Source organism: Oryx dammah, unplaced genomic scaffold (assembly GCF_014754425.2).
Source record: "Oryx dammah isolate SB20612 unplaced genomic scaffold, SCBI_Odam_1.1 HiC_scaffold_19, whole genome shotgun sequence".
NCBI lineage: Eukaryota > Metazoa > Chordata > Mammalia > Artiodactyla > Bovidae > Oryx > Oryx dammah.
In genome coordinates this window covers 89,249,888-89,273,994 of record NW_024070203.1, presented here as the reverse complement: position 1 = coordinate 89,273,994, position 24,107 = coordinate 89,249,888, and the positions used below count along the sequence as shown (strand labels likewise).

General features: G+C 39.3%; 1 protein-coding gene across 1 annotated transcript in view; it reads left to right on the top strand.

Moving 5' to 3' along the window:
- RALYL (RALY RNA binding protein like) overlaps nt 1-24,107 on the top strand; it is an 820,318-nt gene that overhangs the window by 726,340 nt on the left and 69,871 nt on the right. Inside the window, exon 6 of the mRNA XM_040261147.1 lies at nt 10,979-11,142. Coding sequence (XP_040117081.1) covers nt 10,979-11,142 — 164 coding nt within the window. The remainder of the gene's footprint in view (nt 1-10,978; nt 11,143-24,107) is intronic.

Sequence of the window (24,107 nt, the reverse complement as noted above, 5' to 3'; positions counted from 1 at the left end):
CTTGACTTGGAATTCTTCAAGACTGAGAGATTTATAAATTCAGACAATGAGTCCAACCTTCTAAAATACATCTACTCCCAACACACAAATTCAGTAAAAATTACGGACAAGTCTTGGTCTGCACGGTAGTGTGGGACCATAAAAGAAACCCTGCAGAGTGATGCTAATAATCAACAGGGGAAATAGGATTTTCCATGACATTTAAAAAATTTTCCTCAAAACATTAAAAACTGTTATAAATGTATTTATTATGCACGTATACATATATAGAAATTCCTCATGCATACATATAGGAAAATACAGTGAAACAGTTATTTAGTATACTAATTTAAAATTGGAACATTTTAATGTAAAAATACTAAGAGTGAGTGTGCTGTTTTTCTTGTAAAAATGACTTATCAAAAGTAATCTGAATAGTGCTAGCCTTCTTCTTTTATTATGAGATGAGGCAAGCACCTCTTTGACCCCTCAGTGAACTGTTCCACGACCAGTACTGGATCCGCTTTGACGTTTTATCCACGTTGTGAACTGCCTCTAAGATTTCCTCCAGATGATTCCTTTTCTTTGCCAATTTCACTTCCTCTGGGACATCTTCCTCCCTTTTCAGCACATCACAACCACTTTCCTCATTTAGGTCAGTCTGTTTTATTTTACTAAATTCCTCTGTCTCCATCTCTAGGGTCCCTTGAGGGGAAGAGTGTCCACATCCCTACAATCAGCTATTTCTCCTAGAATTTTAATTTTACTCCCAGTTTCACTCCTTGGCTCTTTGCTGTGCCTATCCCCTCTTTTGATTATTCATTCTTACAAAATTCCACGTGGGTTCATCACCAGGAAGCAAAGAGATCTGTGTGTGAACTAACAAATACACAATGACAGATCACTGGCAGACTCTGAAAGAAGTGATGCGATTGGTCACTGATCGTCAGGAACAGCTGTTAATTAGGTAGAGATTCATGGACTGAAAAACCAGCAGCAAAGCTTGGACTTTATGAAATTACTCACAGTTAGTATACGTGGTAAAACTGAAATTTGACTTTTGCTGTTGGGGGGATTGGTGTTATTTAACTTAGGACTGGCAAATGAAATTCTGGTAGAAGAGGTATGTGAAACAAGAACTATCTGTGTTAGGTCTTTGGACCGTACACACACATACAAAGACAAAGTTAATATTGTTTAAAGTTCTATTCAAACAAACAAATATCCCAAGGCATAAAGATGCAAAGCTAGACAAACAGAACATTTTACGTAGGAAGAAACTACATAATCCCTCGTAAGGGTCTCCTTCTCTGCTCAGCTGCCCGGGTTCTCTCCCAGCCCCGGGAGATCTCCGTGTTCCTTCCTGTCTGGGGACCTTCCTCTGCGCGCTTCTTCTGCTCCTGCCTCTCTCCACTGTCTAGTTAAGGACTGCACTCTTCAGGTCTCAGCGTGGACTCCTCTCCCAGACTGAATGAGGTTGTTCTGTTTTCCTCTCCGCACCTGTTACTGTTCCTTTACAGTACTGCTCCTCGTTTATATTGCTAGATTTCTCTCTGCAGTGAACAATATTTGGTTTATTTCTGCTTGCTTTCCTTCCTCCCAGAGGGCAGGAAAGATGCTCAGCTCTGCTTATTGTATCCTCAGTCACTATCATTAAGTCTCACGCATACTGGAAATTCAACTTTTGTTATTAATTCATTTCCTTAGATTTAGAGACATTTTGCTTTCTCCAAGGTCAGATAGTTGATTCGTGGCAGCACTACAATCATAAACTAGGTCTCCATTTATATTCAATAACCAACTGTGCAGATTCGCAAAACAGAAGGGGAGCAATATTGGCCTATGGTTTTACATAAAAGGAAACAGCCTTATCTACATAAAATCAAATCCACAGCCATACCTTTAGCACCACTGTGTTCAAAGCTAAGCAAGTGATTTCTCTAGTCATCCTTTTATGACCAAATATAAATTTTTAAGGATGACTTTCTCAAATAATTTTTATAATTTATGTAAAATATAATATTTAATTTTAAATATTTAATAGCTTGTAATAACCCATCCTAACAATGATGTGAAGATCTGGCAGCATTAAAATAATCCCATTTACTGTAAAAAAAAAAAATAACATTTAAGTAGTCTTTCAATTATTTGAATATTTCAGTTTTTTACAATTTCAAAACATTTTCTGATACTCTTCTGTGTCAGGATACAGAACACTGTCTTCATTGCTATGAATAAAGTTGCCAACTAATATACATTGTCTTTTAGACTGTCAATAGTAAACTGTTTTCACATTATTATTGCTTAAATATTTTCTATCATGTGACTTCCTTACACATTTAAAGAATTTCTACTTAAAATGGAGTAGATGGTAGGAGACCCAGGTTTTGGTAATCAATCTGTAAACTTTGGGTTAGGTTTACAGTTTTCTCAGCGACCCAGGCAGCACTCGTGGTAAAGAGCCTGCCTGCCAATGCAGGAGACAGAAGAGACATGGGTTCGATCCCTGGGTAGGGAAGATCCCCTGGAGGAGGGCATGGCAACTCACTTCAGTATTCTTGCCTGGAGAATTCCATTGGCAGAGGAGCCTCGCAGGCTACACTCCACAGGGTCACAAAAAGTCAGACAACAACTGAAGCGACTTACCACTCGCCCAATATTTGCATTTTACTGTGTATATAGTATAGCTCAAAAAATTGTAAGATACATATGTAGATAGATGATAAATAAATATATTTTATAAGCAAACGAACAAGAGCCTTAATCAGCAAGTAATTACAGAGCCTGAAGCTTTCAGATGGTTCTCCATCACACACAAAAAGCTAACAGAATAATTTCCGAAATCATTTGCTTCTCTTATATAAAACCTGTTTGGTTTATAGGTGTACAGAGATCCGTATGGGTGTGCTGCTAACAGACCGTCTGAGCAGCCTGCGCTCTCATTAGTTAATTTTTCATCTTCTGCATTTGGCTAAAAGAGAGAGAAGCATCTGCCGTAGTAGACACAGTCAGGAGCTTCCTGTGAACATAGATTCCCCAGGAAGGGAAAAGAGTGGAGAGGCTGGACAAGAGAAATAGCCTAACAGGCCAGTGCTAACAGTTTTATCCTCAGTCATTCCCTCTTAGTTACATTCTGCTTGTGTTTATTGTTAACTTTTTGCTCTTTTCACTAATGGCACAAGCGTGGGCAATTTATTTAACGCCACAAAAACTTGTCTCATCGATGAAGTGAACATGAAATTAATGCCTACCGCATAGTATTGTTCTGAGGAGTCAGTGAAGTAGCATATTTTTATGACCTGCATTATGCCTGGTGTGTGTTTTGTACTTAATCAATGTTAGCTACTGGTAGCCGACAGGAACCATTAATAGTGATAGAGAACATGTTCCTTATACTGATATTCAAGGAGCAACGTCCCTGTGACTGAGGAGCACACTGACTGATCAGCCGTGCTTCCACAGTAAGCCCATTGTGACACCTCGGGATCATTCTTCTTGTATTGTTTTCCCTCCTCTTGCCCCCCTGGAGCATTCCAGTTGCAGCTGAACAGTCTTATCCACACTCACAGCTATTTCCATTCACTCCACGCTGCTTGGTTTTCTGTTAGGAAAACAGACATCATATAGTTATGCTGAGCAAGGAGAATTGCTTGTAAGAACTTTCTATGTATTAAGGAACTAAAAAAGGCAAAAACAAACAACAACACAAAACCCACAATGATATGATGGAGTCAGCAAAGTACCTCTACCTCTACCACCTCTGGGGTTGGAAAACAGGAAAAGGTAGGATTATCAGATATCACTCTCGAAAAGGGGGCTTACAGAGCTCATATTGAGAGTAGGAAGGTCTGCTTAGTTGCTCCTGCTGTATCTGAACCCGAAGAAACCCACAGGGCTAGAACCCAGGTCTCTAAGGAAGCAGTGCCAACTGATGCCTTGATCTCTGAGGAAGAGTGGAGGCTGTTCTGCAAATGTTGCAAAAGTATTCAATCTGGATTCAGGGGGCACTACTGGAATGCATTGCTGCTGTCAGGGTGAAGAAACAAGGCTGCAGTAACGCTGAAAAAACAAGAAGCCAAAACAAAACCAGGAAGCAAAACAGAAAGGGTCAAGTCCTCTCTTCCTGTTCCAATCATAGTCTCCTTCTCAAGCCCTTAACTGGCTGAGCCTAGCAAGGAGGCAGCTGGCCCTGGCAGAAGTGTGGTTTACCGTGTCTCAACTCCAGCTGTTACTAAATGCCTCACAAGAAGCTGAGAGATACTGTCTCAGTAACTGACATTCATTTACATCCTATTGTTAGCCTATTTCTGCCAGGCTGGGGAATTCTCATATAATGGGCGAGTTTCAACTCTTGCATTGTTTTAGCTTAGAAAACTTCTCTACACAAAGTTCCATCTTAATGTGAATGTTTCAGTACATTTATCCAACAGTAACGTTTCCAAAAACTAATTTAGTATCTCTCCATGGTTTCAGGAATCATGAAGTGAAAGTGAAGTGTTGGTCACTCAGTTGTGTTCAACTCATTGTGACCCCATGGACTGTAGCCCTCCAGGCTCCTCTGGCCATGGAATTCTCCAGACAAGAATACTGGAGTGGGTAGCCATTCCCTTCTCCAGGGTGTCTTCCTAATCCAGGGATCAAACCTGGGTCTCTCACATTGCAGGGAGATTCTTTCCTGTCTGAGTGAATCCTGTCTGAGGGAAGAATATCACTAATAATGGACTTGAGAGGTTATTCTAAGCTGTTATCTTTGTGTATTACACACACACACACAAAAACTGCCCAATTTACAGCATTCAATGGCGTTTTCTTTCAAAGGTCAAGCATGACTCTAAACGAAGGACATTACACGTTATTAAAATGAAACATGAATATTTGTACTGTCCCAAGTAAAGTAAAAGGCGAAGTAGACCTACAATTCTGCTGAATACCCACAAGGAACGTTTTCAATTTCTGAGATATCAGCAGTTTTAATGCAACCTCTCTTCAATAGTACCAGAAAGGCTGCTGCTAAGTGGCTTCAGTCGTGTCCGACTCTGTGCGACCCCATAGACGGCAGACCACCAGGCTCCCCCGTCCCTGGGATTCTCCAGGCAAGAACACTGGAGTGGGTTGCCATTTCCTTCTCCAACCAGGAAAGGCACTGAGGCATTTATAACATCCAGTAATGAGCAAACTTCTATTGATAGAAAAAAAAAAAAAGAAATGCAGGAGCTGCCTGACCTTAAATATGTATATGTGTGTGTGTGTGTGTGTGTGTGTGTGTATACACATATATATCAGTGATTCAACATGGGGCATTGCTCAGTTCTGGATCCATTTTGACATTGAGTAAATTAACATAGGAGAAGCTACCAGAGTTGCAGTTAATGAAAAACAACTCTAAGTCAAGTTGTACTTGTCTCAGATCATTGATTATAGAGCACAGTATATATTCATGAATATTGGAAAAACATATTAGCAAGAAGCAACGTCTGTTTCATTATGCAAATTTAAATTGCCATCTGGTAGAATGGGATTCCACTTAAAACACTTGGAAGCCTTAGCATGGCATGGTTGACGAAGGATATGATTCGAAATCAGAAGACGAGCCGCAGGCCTCAATGTGCATGTGTTGACTGGTTAAACTTGGGGGTGGGGGGGATTATCTCATCCGTTTCCCACGAGTTTCCTTCATGGGCAAAATGGCTTAACAATACACACATTACAGAATTCTAAGAATTAAATAGAATCAGTTTATTGATTCATAACCTCACAATTGCTACTTGAATCCATTCACTTTTTAACAAGATACCAAAATTGTACAAAATATGAAGATTAGATTAAGATCAAGATATTGCTAAAATAGATCATTGATGATCACAGTCAACCCTCTAAAAGCATGTTCAAGAAGCATTTGTACAAGACCAGGGATGGGGCTTGCTGGTAGGGGGTGGGCTGTTGGCAAGGGTGGCTTCACAGAAAATCATGGAAAAGTTTAGTGACAAAAAAACAGAAATAAGAATTACTCATTTACTGGTCTCAAGTAAAGTGTGCCTATAAAAAGCATTTTTTGGATGCAGCTGTAACCAAAAGCTTATTTGAAGTCAAGGTAGAAATTATAAACAGATTTTATGAATTTCAAGTAGTTCAAACAGTACAGAAAGCAGATATTCTAATAGGCTAGAGTCATTCACATGCATTTCAAATAGAGCCTTTTTAAAAAATGAATAGGCATCTTAGTTTGGTTTTATAGATTCTGTTTATCAGAAGTCAAATAAGCTGAAGACAGAAACCCTTCTTGTCATTCAACAAGGTTGAATGAAGACACAGCCAGAAATCTCCGATCCTAGAGTTATTGATCTTCATTTATCTGCTAAAAGGGTCCAGGCAGAACATGGCCCCAAATAGGCGGTCAGATTTTGGTTCTGGGCAGGCCAGTTGTTTAACCCAATGTTTAACCCAAAGTCCAGACTACATTTTTTGGGTAGCACTTAATCACATAGTGACTGTAAATTTGGGTCCATAAGTAAGAAAAATTAAAAAGTATTTTTATGTGGGAAATTTCGAAGAAAACAGATAATTACTGATTTTTAAGTTATTATTTAATCTAAATGATAATCTAGTGTTCAGTGACAAAATAATACACAAATATTACATTTTCCTTTTTTTTCATGAATTTTAAAATCACATTGGTTGACAGTGAAAGTTCAATTCAGTTCAGTTCGCTCAGTCATGTCTGACTCTTTGCGACCCCATGAACTGCAGCATACCAGGCCTCCCTGTCCATCACCAACTCCCAGAATCCACCCAAACTCATGTCCATTGAGTCGGTGATGCCCTCCAACCATTTCATCCTCTCTCGTGCCCTTCTCCTGCCCTCAATCTTTCCCAGCATCAGGGTCTTTTCAAATGAGTCAGCTGTCCACATCAGGTGGCCAAAGTACTGGAGTTTCAGCTTCAACATCAGTCCCTCCAATGACAGTGAAAAATGGGCATCAAATTAAAAGTCCAGCAATCAAGTAATGATTTATTAGACTGTGGTGTATCTACTTGTGAAAATGCACCACAGAACTTAAATGTTGTGAATGTGTGAAGTTCGCTCAGTCATGTCCAACTCTTTGCAACCCCATGGGCTATACAGTCCATGGCATTCTCCAGGCCAGAATACTGGAGTGGATAGCATTTCTTTGCTCCAGGGGATCTTCCCAACCCAGGGATCAAACCCAGGGAAGATTCTTTACCAGCTGAACCACAAGGGAAGCCCAAGAATACTGGAGTGGGTAGCCTATCCCTTTTCCAGCAGATCTTCCCTACCCAGGAATCAAACTGGGGTCTCCTGCATTGCAGGCAGATTTTTTACCAACTGAACTAAAACTAAACATTAGGAAGACCATTTAGCAAATGTGGGAAATGTTTTTAATATAAACCAAAGAGAATTAGCCAGGATATATTACTGTACATACATTATGATTTCAGTTATGCAAAAAAATACAAATTCTTATAGAAAAAAGATTAGAAAATGACAGTAATTGTTTTAGGGTAAGAGATAGGAAGTTATTTTTTCCATATATATTTTCTCAAAATGCATTAAAATGTTGCTTTTTATTGTTGAAGTTTATTTTTTTTAATTATATTGTTGAAGTTTAATAATAAGAGGCTTTTAGTAAAAATAAGAATTCAAAATTATATTCATTTTATACATCAATATGCCATTAAATTGTCTTTGTCCAAAAAGCAACTGTTAAAAATAATATCCTTATTGTTTCTAGACACAAGCTGTGTCTATTTTTTATCAAATAAATCAATATTAAAATTGCTTACCACTTTTCAGCTTTTGTTTGATAATGAAATGACACATCTCAGATATTATTAAAGCAAACAAAATTCCAAACAGAAAATGGTCGCATGAAAAGTAGAAATGTTTATTAAACAAAATAGATCCTCAAACTTCCTCAATCTGCTGTCTTTATTAAAATCTGACATTTATTTATTTATTGCTTGAGAATAGGTCTTTTAAAGTTTTTGTTTTAAAATAGGCCTTAGAGAAAGGAGAATCATGTGTTTGACTTTAAATCATTATATGTTTGACCTGTAAACATAATGGGAAAAAAGGTATTCTAATAGTATTAGGGAAAATGAAGGGCCATGAAAGGAAAGGGGATACAATTCTGAGAGTGGAAGAACAAAAAATCAAGAAGAAGGAAAGAATTTTAAGTTTTCAAGTGACCTTGGAGATTTGAATTCCATTGAATTCTATCAGATGGAAATTTCTCTTGGACTGTTTTCTCTGATTTGCCATAGACAGGATTCTGATGAGAAAGCCAATGCTTGTGTCTCCTCATAGGCTGCCTTTCACCTCCTTCCTTCTGTATTTAGAAGAACTCCTACATCTTGCAGTCCTAGAGAATGGCCTTGCTTCCCGTCCTTATCTTGTTATTAATATGTTTCCATGCTTGAAAACAGCTCCCCGTCTTCCTTCTCTTGGTTTCTGGTAAGCTCAACACTGCCCAGTGAAAAGTAACAAACTTCCAGCTCCATTAAAACTTAAAATCATGCTCTCATATGAAATGCCCTTTTAGCTTTGTTTGTGTGTTACAACATCACTTTTATCAAAATCAAGTTCTAATGCTGCATAGAGTCATCTTTCTTTGAAGTAACACATCCAAATATTCAGAAAACAAGGACCTCTCCCTGTAAGAACTTACAACAAAGAACACAACATATACTGCTTTACTAAAATGTACGTCCTATGCTAAAAATATGTCACAAATATAGTGAACAAATGCAGCTCTGTTTTTTCAGCATGAGATCATACCTGGCCAACACTGGAAGTTTTGTAATCCTTGTCTGGGGGGAAACAACAGAAATATTGATGAACAGTGCAGTTCTGTATGAAATATTATTAAATTGCACTATCATTAAGGTAGTAGTGACTATGATGTCTTCTCTTGACCTGATATCCAGTATAGCACTCTCACACCCTTTTATATTTCAGTTGTGCTTTAGAGATTTTCTTAACTCAGTGTGTAGATTAGTTTATTTCATGAACCTGCTAAATGGCATTTTGACGTCCTAGGGAAATGATTCCTCCAAAAGAGCTTCCCTTTCTTGTCTCAAGCAGCAACTTCCACCCTGGAAGAGATGGGTCAATTGTCACATTTCTGTTCTTTCAGTAACTTTGCGGGTGGTAGCTCATGAAAAGCACCTTTTGTATTTTGGTTCGCTGACTTAGGTTGCTCTGTGAATTCAATGTATAAATAAATAATGTAGGTCCTGTTTTGTGATTGAAATGAGGGGCAGGCTTAGTTGACCCTTCTGATTTTTGAGCCCCTAGTGGTATGAATATGGTCCACAGTGCCTTTCGGCCTCATCGGCCTCTACCCTTTGAAGTCAGCTATAATGTGTGGGCGTCTGTGACCCGTTCTTTGCTGGCAGCTCCTCGGCTCTAATGGACTTGGCTTAGGCGCAGAGGATGACCCCTCTCTTGAACTCTGTCTCCTTTCATTTCTTTTCCTTTCCAGACATCTCTTAGCATTTCCTAGCATGTTCCCAAATCATTGTTTTCGGATCCATTAGCTATCTAATATGAAAGACATTCTTAGTACCAAGGTCTGCTTCAAATGTGGTTTGTGTACATCCAACTTTTCTTCCACCTAGTGTCATAGTATTCAGTGTTTCTGAATGAAAACTTGGAAACCAGCCTATCTTAATCATTATCTTTCATATACTATTTTCCAAAAAGAGATTTTCACATTTCCATCTGTATATACAAATGAGATGTAATTTTATAAAATAACCAATTATAGAAGGTTTTAAATATTTTAAAATTTAAAGCTGTTCTCATTTTCTCATGTCTGTCTTTCCCATTAGATTTTCTATTGACTGTTTTAAACCAATTATGAGAATCCATATAATAGTGTCATAATAAAATATATAATAACCATTATTCTAAGTCAATAATGCTATTTTATTTATAGTAGACAAGGCAATAATACTTCTGGCTCAGTGGCAAATAGTTTTAAAAATAAATGAGTATATATATATATATTTATAATTTTTCCCTCTGGTCCTTTTATGCTGCTCAAATGTGCTTAGTCACACAAAAATTTGTTGTGTGTATGCAGTATAATATGAGGCTTTGAATATATTAATTACATATTTATATAAATATGTAAATACTTTTATACTTTATCCCTTTCATTGTCTAATGCAAATACATTGGTTATAGTGAATATCATTTTTCACTTTTAAGCAGAGGCTTCAGTGTTTTATCGGTATTCTTTGTTAGAGAAATTTTTAATAGCTAACTACAAACATCTCTAGTCTCAATTTCCACATCTACCAAATGGTCAGAAAAATAAAATATCATCCTGATAAGCATTTTCTGTCAGTTCTTTAGTCAAGAAAGTTTTGTGCTCGTGCTACCAGCCTTTCATCCAAGTTCAGCTCCCTTTTTTCTATAGTCAGAAAGACTTTTCATTACTTAAGAGAGTCCTTAGTGAGAGGGAAGGACCCGTGTTGATTTTTCTCTCACAGCCGCCCTCTTTAAACTAGTCATACTTCTATTTTCCCCCCTTCTGAGCTGTTTTCTGATCAGGCACTAATTTTCGTTGCTCTGTCCCTAATCCTGCATGGTCTTTTCCTCCTTTCAAACTAATGTCTTATTAAGTATCTGATGTGGAAAAGGAAGATTCCTGTTCCTAAGAAGGATAAATCTGTTAAATCAAGCAAAGAAATATATTTGGGAATGAAGGTCAGCATAACTCCAACCTATTGCAAAGTTCTTTGTTCTTTCATGCCTTAATAAAACTGAGTTCATATGAAGAGTCAGATTTTAATGTTCAGAAAGCATAGACTATATTAGCATCCTATTCCTTTAGTGAAAATGAATCTTCATGATTACAATATTAAAAAATGTGTTGACATTTTTTGCAAGGCCATTCTCTTAATCACCTCAGACATTTGGGAGAAGGCGCAGGTGTAAGCCAGCTCTCAGCCGCCTTTGTGTTTCGTGAAGGTTGTTTGACTACCACGGCCGCGTGCCTCCGCCGCCCCGCGCGGTCATCCCGCTGAAGCGGCCCCGAGCGGCAGTGACGACCACCCGCAGGGGAAAAGGAGTTTTCTCCATGAAAGGAGGATCCAGGTCTGCAGTCAGCGGGTCTTCTTCGTCGGGATCGAAATGTAAGTAATCTTCCTCGCTTCCCCGTAAAGAAGGGTGGGGGCGTGTACCATTGCATGAATGTCTGTGCTCAGAAAATTAATCAAGAATTATGGCAGGGTTGCTATCGACGATGTATGAGCGAAATTTCAAATGGATAAGAAACGGTCTCTGCTTTCCACTACACTACACTGGAGTAACGTGGTGGAGACAGACATCAACATGGCTAACACAAACCTGGGAGCCATCAGAAAGGGGTCTTAGAGCGAAGAACATGCTCTTGGCCCACCTAGCTTGTGACACATCCAAGCCTTGAAATATAACATGCTGCTTTCGGAGAAAAACCAAATTTCACTTCCAAAAAGAGCCATCGAGTATCTTTGCAGAGAAGCAGTATGCAAAATCAGTGCCTGTTTTGAATATTTGAGCCCTGGGATAACTAAGAGGGAAATAGTAGAAAGGCTAAAAGGGTAACTTTCCATACTATTCTAAATCAGGAGAATGGTGTCTGAAAACATATATAATGTCATAAAAAATAATATTGATATAATCTCACATGAATTAATAAAAAGTAGAGCTACAAACTTCCCAACGAAACACATTAAGTTTTTATATGCACAGATCCAGAAAAATATAATTTGTTATGAGAGTATTATTCCTAAGGTAGAGATAGCGGTTTTCCTTGCATTTCTTGAGGTTACAGTCTACAGAGAAGAGACAGACAATAGCAAGCAAGGTAAAATCTGAGGATTTAACATGGTAGATCGTCACTATGTCAAAGAATAAAGTAGAAGAAAGCAACAGAGAAAGAGGAGAGGCATGGTGCGTGGCTGCCTCTCTGACGAGGTGCTGTTTGAGCAGAGACCCCATGGAAGCAGGGGAAGGAGTGTGTGCGTGAAGCTGTCGGTGGCAGAGAATCTGGGCAGAGAGAGGGGTCGGTGCAGAGACCTTTCCTGGAACAAGGAAACCAGGGCCGCAGAGCGAAGAGGAAATGTGGTGGGGAATAAGGTAGACCAAGGCAAGTTCCAGGGCAACCTGTTAGGTCCCTGTAGGGGGTTTCTAGTTGCTTTGCATCTGTGCTGAAGACAAGTAAAGCAAATCCTTTATCCTAATAAAGCAAATCCTTTATTTTACTGATGGGTAAGCACAGAGAAGCTAAATCATCAAGCGAAGAACTGACTCATTGGATAAAACCCTGATGCTGGGAAAGGTTGAAGGCAGGAGGAGAAGGGGACGACAGAGGATGAGATGGTTGGATGGCATCACCAACTCAATGGACATGAGTTTGAGCAAGCTCTGGGAGATGATGAAGGATGGGGAAGCCTGGCGTGCTGCAGCCCTTGGGGGCGCAAAGAGTTGGACACAACTGAGGGAGTGAACTGAACTGAACTGAAGCACAGAGAATGGTACAGAGCTAGTAGATGGTAGAGCCAACACTAAACCCATGTTCCTTCATTCTCATCCCTATATATGCTGTCTACTCTAGAACCTTGCCTTGTACCTTAGCACCATCTGAAATACTAAGGAAGAACACTGTTGAGATACTTTGTTTTATACGAAGAAGTGTGAAAAATAGTTACACTCAGCACTGATGCTTCTGTTAACCAAGTTTGGTGCACTCAGAATTTAAATTAGCTAATCTAAACTAAATAGCAAATTACATAGATTTACATTTATTTCCCCATGTACTGACTCATCCATTTGTCTAATTCTTCTATGGATAAAAAAAAAATGTGAATTCCCTTTTTGAGTCTTAGTAATAAAATAAAATGAGTTTCTGCAATAATCTCTAAACAATTTTATATGCTGTCTATTTTCAAAAACAAAGAAAGTTCTTGAATTTGGTTCTTGCTGTGGAAAATTGAGCATTGAATTGTCTGCTATGTTTATAGAAGACTTTTTTTTTTTTTAACCATAGTAGTGTTAAGTTTAAATAGAAATATCTTGAGCATCTGTGGATGCTTTGCCGTGGAGTCACTTTTAGAATGCTGTTTAGCAGTAGGAGTATTATTGATGTTTTGGCCATGGCAGTTCTACATTGTGAAAGAATATTCCAAGCTTTGCAGAGCACTCAGCATCCCTGACTTTCAAGCCTTCAAGGCCAGCTGCACTCTTCACTCTTTTTAACAACTCTATGTGTGCTCATGCATTTCTAAACTTTCCTTAAGGAGCTGTAACCACCCTGGTTTAGAACCAATGGTTTCCGGCCACTTGGGCAAGTGCAGCTTTGTACAACTCAGCCACTTGATTGCCGTGAACCTCAGTGATGCAGCGAACAGTGATAGTTTCCAGGGGTTATTTTTATGTAAATACCTTGATCTTCAAATGGCTAAGTTGTTTCTGTCCTTTCATTTTTGATTGCTAATCCTCTTGGGTCATGGAGAGAGAATGTGTATTACAAAATCTTTTTTGGGTACCTTAGAATTTATCTTGGTTTCATAATAATGAGATTTTGTGTGTGGGAAATAGGATCTGTTTTCTGCCTTTGGTACAATACTGTGTGTGCCCTTTATCTTGTTGGTTGTATCATCCAACACTCTGTAGACTTTGTTCTTTTGTGGCAAATTGATAAGTGAAATTCTGAACGTTATTATTTAAAATTCTCTACCAATTACTGAGCTTATAAAGGTCTTCTTGAGGTTTTATTTTATATTCCATGTTGCTTGGCTAGTATTTATATTGTGTTTTACAGTTATAGTTCAATAATAGCTAACTTTTTTTGATGTTTGTTCTATGGTAGCTATTGTTTTAAACACATTGTTAATACATACATTTTCATGTATAAATTAAACATATTAATTCATTTGTTTCTCATAACTGCCAATAACTGAAGTATTGTTATCATTCCCATTTTATAAGTGTAGAAAAGTTAAGTAATACCCCTAAAGTCACAGAGCTATTTAATAACAGAGCCCGGAACTATAGCCTGATTCTAGAGCATCTGTTTCTAGACTATAGAATCTTATGTCTGTGCCCTTTTTAGTACAGCTTCTCTAAAACTTCTTGGAGAATTGGAACTTTCACATTTATGTAATACTGCATTTTCCGTCTGTGCCCTAGAATTTTGCTTTTGTCGACACGTTGCTTGGTCCTTCACTGATAAGGCTCTCTTGGCTGCATTGCCCTAGTCTACCTTCTATTTCCCACCTTTCTTTGTCATTAGTTTCCCAGGGCACACGTGATAAACTATGACAGACTGAATGTTTTAACGACAAACATTTAGAGGTTGAACGTCTGAGATCAAGGTGTCCCAGAGCTCTTCTCTGTCTCTGGAAGTTCCGCAGGCAGTCTGAGACTGTCTTCTGGACAGTCTGCTCCATGCCTTTCTCCTAGCTTCTGGAATGCTGCAGTCCTTGGCATGCCTGGGTTTACTGACCAAACGCTCCAGTCTCCGCCTCCATCATCACACGCGCTTTTCCCCTGTGTCTATGTGTCTGTGTGTCTTTTCCTTTTCTTATGAACACGTTAGTCATGTTGGACTAGGACTCACTCAATAACCTCACTGTAATTACATCTACAAAGATGTATTTTCAAATAGGTAACATTTACAGGTACTGGGATTAGGGCTTATCTTTTGAGAGAACATTTTAACCAACACCACTATCACTTTATTTTTGCATAAACTTTTTCCGAAAATAACATATATCTGGACCTTGTTTTTGAAAGCAATATGAAAGTCTTTGCTTTTTACAGGGAAATTTAATTATTTTACATATGTTTTACTCACTAGCCTGTTAGATTAGTTTATATTTCATCCATCCTAACTCCAAGTATTTAAATTATCATTTCCTCTTTTCTTCCTTTCCTTATGCTTGTTTAATGAATTTGCTTTTAATTCTGTCTCTTCCCTCACTACAGTCTTAATTTGGATATTCTACTACATCCCTCTTTTTCATTAGCAACTATAATAATACATTAAACTTTTATAGATAAAACTATTTTATCTATTTCTCTCCTAAAATCAAACAATACCTCTTCTAACTTGCATTGAAGACATGAATTTTAGAAAGCTTGTACTTCATCACTCCCAAACCACCTATGTCCCCTCCCTCTTGAACCTTCCTCCCAACCCCCACCACGTCCCACCCCGTAGGTTGTCACAGAGCACCTGGTTGAGCTGTGTTGTACAGCAACTTCCCACGAGCTGTGTTTTGCATACAGCACATGTATATTTTTCAGTGCCCCTCCCTCAGTTCCTCCTATCCTCTCCAGCCCCCACTGTGTCCACAAGTCTGTTCTTTATGTTGCATCTCTATTCCTGCCCTGCAAATAGGATCCTCGGCACCGTTTTTCTAGATTTCATGCATATGCATTAATGTTTGATATTTGTTTTTCTCTTTCTGACTTACTGCACTCTGTATAACAGGCACTACGCTCATCCACCTCACCAGAACTGACTCAAATGCACTCCTTTTCATGGCTGAGTAATATTCCATTGTGTGTATGTGCCACGACTTTATCCATTCATCCGTCAACAGGCATCTGGGTTGCTTCTGTGTCCTGGCTACTGTGAGTCGTGCTTCAGTGAGCATAAGGGTACATCTGTCCTTTTGAATTATGGTTTTCTCAGGCTATTCGGGGCTTCCTAGGTAGCTCAGCTGGTAAAGAGTCCACCTACAGTGCAGGACACTCCAATTTGATTCCTGGGTTGGGAAGTTCCCCTGGAGACGGGATAAGCTACCCACTCCAGTCCTCTTGCCTGGAAAATCCCATGGACGGAGGAGCCTGGTGGGCTGCAGTCCATGGGGTCGCTGGGAGTCAGACACGACTGAGCGACTTCACTTTCACTTTTCACTTTCATGCTTTGGAGAAAGAAATGGCAACCCACTCCAGTGTTCTTGCCTGGAGAATCCCAGGGACGGGGGAGCCTGGTGGGCTGCCGTCTATGGGGTCACACAGAGTCGGATATGACTGAAGTGACTTAGCACTTAGCAGCCAGTATTCTTGGGCTTTCTTGGTGGCTTAGATGGTAAAGAATCCGCCTGCAATGTGGGAGACCTGAGTTGAATCCCTGAGTTGGGAAGACCCCCTGGAGGAGGGCCTGCCAATGCATTCCAGTATTCTTGCCTGGAGAATTCTCAGGGACAGAGGAGCCTGGCGGGCTACAGCCCATGGGGTCCCAAAGAGTCAGACGTGACTAAACATAGCAAAGGGTATATGCTCAATAGTGGGATTGCTGGGTCATGTGGTAGTTTTATTCCTGGTTTTTTAAGGAATCTCTATATCGTCCTCCATAGTGGCTGTATCAATTTACATTCCCACCAACTGTGCAAGAGGGTTCCCTTTTCTCCACACCCTCTCCAGCATTTATTGTTTGTAGATTTTTTTGATGAGGGCCATTCTGACTGGTGTGAGGTGATACCTCATTGTAGTTTTGATTTGCATTTCTCTAATAATGAACTATGTTGAGCATTTTTTCACGTGCTTATTGGCCATCTATATGTCTTCTTTGGAGAAATGTCTGTTCAGGTCTTCTGCACATTATTTGATTTTTTTTTTTTCTGATATTGAGCTGCATGAGCTGCCTGTGTATTTTTGAGATTAATCCTTTGTCAGTTGCTTCATTTGTAATTATTTTCTCCCATCCTGACGGTTGTCTTTTCATCTTATTTGTGGTTTCCTTTGCTGTGCAAAAGTTTTTACATTTACTTGGGTACCATTTTTTTAATTTTTTTTAATTTCCATTACTCTAGGAAGAGGGTCATAGAGGATCTTACTGTGATTTATGTCAGAGTGTTATGCCTATATTTTCCTTTAAGAACTTTATAGTTTCTGCTCTTACAATTAGTTCTTTAATCCATTTTATTTTTTGTTAGGGAGTGTTTTAATTTGTTCTCTTACACATAGCTGTCCAGTTTTCTCAGCACCAACTATTGAAGAGGCTGCCTTTTCTCATTGTATACTCTTGCCTCCTTTATCAAAGATAAGGTGCCTATAGGTTCATGTGTCTATCTCTGGGCTTTCTGTCTTGCTCCATTCGTCTATATTTCTGGTTTTTGTGCCAGCACCATACTGTCTTGATGACTGTAGCTTTGTAGTATAGTCTGAAGTCAGGAACATTGATTCCTCCAGTGCCATTCTTCTTTCTCAATACCTGAATTCTTTGTATTTCCCTCAGTGGCAGATTCAGAGGCATTGCTTTTAGTAATGTTTGTTAAATTCTAAATATATATATTAAACAACTCCCTGTAATAATGTTACACCTCACAATTATAGTGTAAAGAAAACAATGGTAAAAATAAAAGTGCAGTTCTCACATTAAATGAAACTACCCAAAGCACATAACTATAATCTATGAATTTAATGGAGATGATGTATACTAACCTATTACACAGAGAGCAGAAATGTGTAAAAACTAGAGATGGAGAACAAAGAAAAAGAAGGTTAACTATTAGGCTTAACTGTGCTTACTTTCTCAGTCATGTCCAACTCTTTGTGACTCCATGGACTGAAGCCTGCCAGGCACTTCTGTCCGTGGAGATTCTCCAGGCAAGAATACTGGAACAGGTTGCCATGCCCTCCTCCAGGGGATCTTCCCAACCCAGAGACCAAACCCAAGTCTCCCATATTGCAGGTGGATTCCTACCCATCTGAGCCACCAAGGAAGCACTAGGTTTAACCAGCAGGCCTCTTCTAAAGAGATCTTTGTCATGAGGGACAAGCATAAGAAATGAACATAAAGTTAGCATCAGTATCAGTTCCTCACAGGCTGTGGTTTTTCACAGTGGTTTTGATTTAAACTCCAGTACTTTGGCCACCTCATGTGAAGAGTTGACTCATTGGAAGAGACTCTGATGCTGGGAGGGATTGGGGGCAGGAGGAGAAGGGGACGACCCAGGATGAGATGGCTGGATGGCATCACGGACTCAATGGACATGAGTCTGAGTGAACTCCGGGAGTTGGTGATGGACAGGGAGGCCTGGCGTGCTGTGATTCATGGGGTCGCAAAGAGTCAGACACGACTGAGCGACTGAACTGAACTGAACTGAACTGATGATTAATGATGTTGAGCATCTTTTCATGTGTCTGTCAGCCATCTGTAAGTCTTCTTTGGGAAAATGTCTGTTCAAACCCTCCACCGATATTTTAATCAGACTTTTTTTTTGGCTATTGAGCTGTATGAGTTCTTGCATATTTAGCATAATGGCCTCTTATCAGATATGATTTGTAATTATTTTCTCCCACTTATTAGGTTGCCTTTTTATTTTGTTGTTGGTGGTTTTTTTTTCTTTTCTGGCTGTAGAGAAGCTTTGAGGTTTGGTATAGTCATTTGCTTATTTTTCTTTTGTTGCTTTTGCTTTGGGTGTCATATTCAAAATATCATTGCCTGGACTTGTGTCGTGGAGGTTACTGCCTACATTTTCTTCTGGGAGGCTTATGGTTTTAAGTCTTACATTCAAGTCTTTAATGCATTTAGTTAATTTTCGGGTGTGGTATAAAATAGTGGCCCAGTTCCATTCTTTTGCGTGTAGTTGTCCAATGTTCCCAACACCATTTTTTGAGGAGGCTATTCTCTCCCCGTTGTACATTTTTTGCTCATTTGTCATAAATTAATTGACCACTTATGTATGGGTTGTTGGTTTTCTGGGCTCTCTATTTTGTTTGCTAATCCACATGTCTGTTGTTGTGCCAATACTGTTCTGTTTTGACTATTTATACATTTGGAATATAGTTTGAAATCAGGGAGCATTATGCTTTTTCCAGCCTTCTTCTTCTTTCTTAAAATTGCTTTAGTGATAAAGTCCCATTTTGTGGTTCCATACAAATTTTAGAATTGCTCATTATATTTTTTATTCCACAAACAATCTCGTCCTTCTCATGTGTCATCAGTGGGAAATGTCTTCCTGTCTCTTTTCCTTTTGACCCACATTTGCATATGTGGGCTCTGACTTCAGCCCCCTGTGTCCCTATCATTCTTTTTTCTTTGCTTGTTTCTATTTTTACTCTTTATTGTGTGATAGCTTCTTTCAACCTTTGCTCTCCTAATTTTGCTTTTTAGCAGTTTTACTAATAACACTTTTTTATTCAAAAATCAAGTTTTTAGTTCTAGAAATTCTTATTTTACTTTGCTCCTGTTTAAAGGTTGCTGCTGCTGTGCTTTGCTCAGTCATGTCTGACTGTAACCCACTAGGCTCCTTTCACGTGGAATTTTCAGGCAAGATACTGGAAAGATACTGGAGCAGGTTGCCACTTTCTCCTCTAGGGGATCTTCCTGACCCAGGGATCAAACTCGTGTCTTGCATCTCCTGCACTGGCAGGTGGATTCTTTACCATGACACCACCCGAGAAGCCTGATTAAGGGTTAAAGCCATGGCACTTTTATTAACATTTTCTATCACTGATTTTGCGTCTTCAGTATCCATCTCCTCCAGTTACTTGCCTCATCTCTCTCTTGCGAAACAGGGCTTCCAGCCATCTCATCCTCTGTCATCCTCTTCTCCTCCTGCCCCCAATCCCTCCCAGCATCAGATTCCGCCTGGAAGATCCGGAAGATCCCCTGGAGCAGGGATAGGCGACCCACTCCAGTATTCTTGGGCTTTCCTTGTGACTCAGCTGGTAAAGAATCCACCTGCAATGCGGGAGACCTGGGTTCGATCCCTGGGTTGAGAAGACCCCCTGCAGAAGGGAAAGGCCACCCACTCCAATATTCTGGCCTGAAGAATTCCATGGACTGTATAGTCCATGGGGTCACAAAGAGTTGGACGTGCCAGAGAGACTTTCACTCTCTTGCAAAAACCTGCTCTGTTAGTCACTTGCTTTCTTGTATAATTCCCTGACATTGTGCACCTCAAGCTATTTTGGTCCCTCAGAAAGGGAGGAACTAAAAGTCAATGTGATTTCTAATCGCCTTGACCAGTAGCTATCTTGGGCCTCTTTTATGACATGTGAGAAGACTTCTTTGCTCACCAGTATCAGTTCAATTCAGTTCAGTTGCTCAGTCATGTCCGACTCTTTGTGACCCCATGAATTGCAGCACACCAGGCCTCCCCGTCCATCAACAACTCCTGGAGTTCACCCAAACTCATGTGCATCGAGTCAGTGATGCCATCCAGCCATCTCATCCTCTGTCGTCCTCTTCTCCTCCTGCCCCCAATCCCTCCCAGCATCAGAGTCTTTTCCAATGAGTCAACTCTTCGCATGAGGTGGCCAAAGTACTTGAGTTTCAGCTTTAGCATCATTCCTTCCAAAGAACACGCAGGACTGATCTCCTTTAGGATGAACTGGTTGGATCTCTTGCAGTCCAAGGGACTCGCAAGAATCTTCTCCAGCACCACAGTTCAAAAGCATCAATTCTTCAGTGCTCAGCTTTCTTTATAGTCCAACTCTCACATCCATACATGACCACAGGAAAAAACATAACCTTGACTAGACGGACCTTTGTTGGCAAAGTAATGTCTCTGCTTTATAATATGCTGTCTAGGTTGGTCATAACTTTCCTTCCAAGTATACACTGAGCTAATTGTCCACTCAACAGTGCCTCTCCCTGCAAGGAATACCTTTAGTGTCGATGGGACCTCTCAGACTCTCCCGGACTATACGTTGCAAAGTGTTAGGTATAGTCCTCATCACTCTAAGAGAATTTATAATGGACTCCTCTCTTGCCCAGCCCACTCAGGGAACATTAACATTCTTTCCAGTCTCCCAGGAGAGGCAAGTTAGCCCTTTTCTGAACATCTATAAACTTAGTGTCTTTTCTTGCCCCTGTATGTGCAAATACTCCAATCTCATGGCTTTTTTCAGAGGATATGAGGTCTTATAGGTATATGTGGATGTGCCTCCCATTTCCATGTCAGCTACAGTTTATTTTACTTTATTATTTAATTTAATATTATATTTCAGGGGTAGAGTCATCCAGGCATAGTGTGTTTCTATCCCTCAGAAATCCCCAAGTACTGAAAAATCTAATGACTTTTTTCTTACATTGGAATAAATCAGTAATGAAAGGACATTTGCAAAAGCACAAATTGCCAAAGTCAGCTACTTGAGAACATAATCCAAACAAGCTTTCTGTAAAGACCATCTAGTAAAATAATTATTTGAAATTTATTATAGATGTATTAACTCTCAAATATGCTAATTTAAATAAAATTATTAATATTTAAAGGCAATAGATTGAATAATTCTGTGCATGTTTCATACAGTTCTATATATTTAAAGACTCAATTCACAAAAACTCCAGTTTAGTATTATTATAGTGAAACATGAATCTAAACAAGATCTTGAACTGCAAGGAGATCCAACCAGTTCATTCTAAAGGAGATCAGTCCTGGGTGTTCATTGGAAGGAATGATGCTAAAGCTGAAACTCCAGTACTTTGGCCACTTCATACGAAGAGTTGACTCGTTGGAAAAGATTCTGATACTGGGAGGGATTGGGGGCAGGAGGAGAAGAGGACGACAAAGGATGAGATGGCTGGATGGCATCACCAACTCGATGGATGTGAGTCTGAGTGAACTCCAGGAGTTGGTGATGGACAGGGAGGCCTGGCGTGCTGCGATTCATGGGGTCGCAGAGTCAGACACGACTGAGCAACTGAACTGATCTGAACTGAACTGAATTGGCAAGATTAACTAGACTCACAATTGCATATTCTCTCTGAAAGTATATTAGCAGACTATATTATATATGGAAGTATGTGTATATAAGTATATATGAGTGAATACAAATATTAATTATTTGATATTACTTTTATAATAAGTCTGGTCTGTGGGAACAATAATTTTCAAATTCAAATCACACATGAAAAACTTCCATGAAGTGTGAAATATACTATGTTAATATTGGCTTAAGTGAATGACTATTTACTGAGGTATATATTTTGCTCTTTTATTAATAGCTATTTCCCAGGACTAAATAACTTGTTAAGTTTAGAGGAAGAAATTAATGTTATAGCTTAGGCAATTTGTCATTTCTTATTTCAGAATTTTTAATAATGTTTAATTCTACTGAGGAGAAAAACTATATAAAGAAAATATATTAGTGCTGTAATTTGCCAAGGTTGAATACTGATAAGCTTTTTAAATGGATTGCTCTTTTAAAATATTATATCACCACTAGGTATTTCTGTCCTTTTTCAAATCAAGTTGAGCTAAAACTATAACCAGCTTGTCCCGTTCCACATCATGGAATCATAAAATAAAGATGTGATGTTGCTAATAAACACTTTATAAAAGAAAAGACATAAACATCTATGCGCTTTGGCAGATGTTCTTAGTAGGAAAAAAATCAGCCTTCTGAAAAAAATATATTAAATAAATTTCTTTAAGTAATTAATTTAAATCCTAAGGTCTAGCAAGAGAAAGCCCAATAAGTTTTTATGCATTTGGAGTTCTGTTGGTGCAGTTTTCAGTGACATAGATCCTTGAAACACCTAAGAGGCAATTAAAGACACTTCAATTAAATTTAAGAAGTAGTAGTTGAGAACTTATCCTCAACACTCAGGAAGTGTTGTTGTGTTGTTTTCCCCCAAAATCCATATGATTTCAGTATAGAGTTGAAGCATCAATCAGAGAAACAATGTTAATATCCAGCAAAGTATCACTAAATATCCCTTTCCATCCATTATTTTGGCCAAGGTATTTATTTCGCTTTCAAATATTTGGCCAGCAGGGTTAGAGAAGTCTTAATAGTATTGAGAATACTGAATTGAGCCTAGAAGGATAGGTGAGTTTGGAAAGAAAATACGAGAGACTTCCGTTTCCCTGAGTGGAGAAGAGCAAAGGCTTTATTCTCAGATTGTCTGGGATGGAATTCGTGTTGCACAAAACACTAATACTGTGGCTGTGTGGAAATCCTCTATTTTCTATCTGTAAAATGGAAATAATAATACTTTATATATCACACTTCGTCATGGGAATTAAATGACTGATGCATATAGCGTTCTCAGGCAAGTCTTGTTAAACAGCGAGTGATCAGGTTTTATCGTTTCTGTTGGTAGCACAGCAGAGTGCAGCAGGGACGAGGGTGGAGTACGAAACCGCTGTAACTTGAATCCAGTCGTGGCTCTGCCGTTTGCGAGCTGTGTGCTTTGGGGGAAGGTTCTTTGTTTGCTGTGCCTTAGTTTCCTCACCTATAACATGAGAATGATGATCTCACCACCGTTTCCATACAGTGTGTGTGAGGATTAAATGAGTTAACCCGTGCAAAGCTCTCAGAATAGTGTCCCCCATGATGAAAGTCTTAATTGTAAGCCTTAGTAATAATAATATTGTTATTATTACTGTCTGAGGCAAAGATTTATCACTAGCAGTGTCAGTTAAGAAGCCAAGGATATTAGGATTAAACAAAACAAGAGATAAAGAACGGTTAACAGGAGAGTGAAAAACTGTGGAGAACGTTGAAGGATTGAAATTTTATCCAGGGCTGAGGGGAAAGACTCTCAGAAAGATTCTGTCTGATCAAAATGATAGTAGTAGTTTAAGAAACTTATGTGATGGTTGTGTTCATGTGCTGAGGCTGCTGTAACAAAGTACCACTCACTGGACGGCTTAGAGAATGGGAATCTATTTCCTCAGAGTTCAGGAGGCTGGGAGTTGGGGATCCAGGTGTCGGTCACATTGGTTCCTTCAAAGGGCCTGAGGGAAGCGTCTGGGTGCCGCCTCTCCTTGGCATGCTGGTGGCCGTCTTCTCCGAGTCTCCACGTCTCCAGCCTTCTGTATGTGTGTTTACTAGGGTTCTAGTCATATGGGATTAGGGCCTCCTGGGTCCCGTGACCTCCTTTTAACTCGATTACCTTCTTAATTGCCCTGTGTCTAAATAGGCTCACACTGTAGATGGCCCTGGGACTAGAACGGTCATATATAAAATCTGAGGTGGATGCAGAATTCATCACATAACACAGGGTTATGTGCATATAAAACAAGCTAAATGTGGAGATCTCAGCATACACTCCAGCTCTTTACATTTTGATAATCAGCTTCTTGGATATTTTTTACTTGGCTCATCCTGGTAAACACACTGAATTTCTCAGACACACATGGCTTCACAG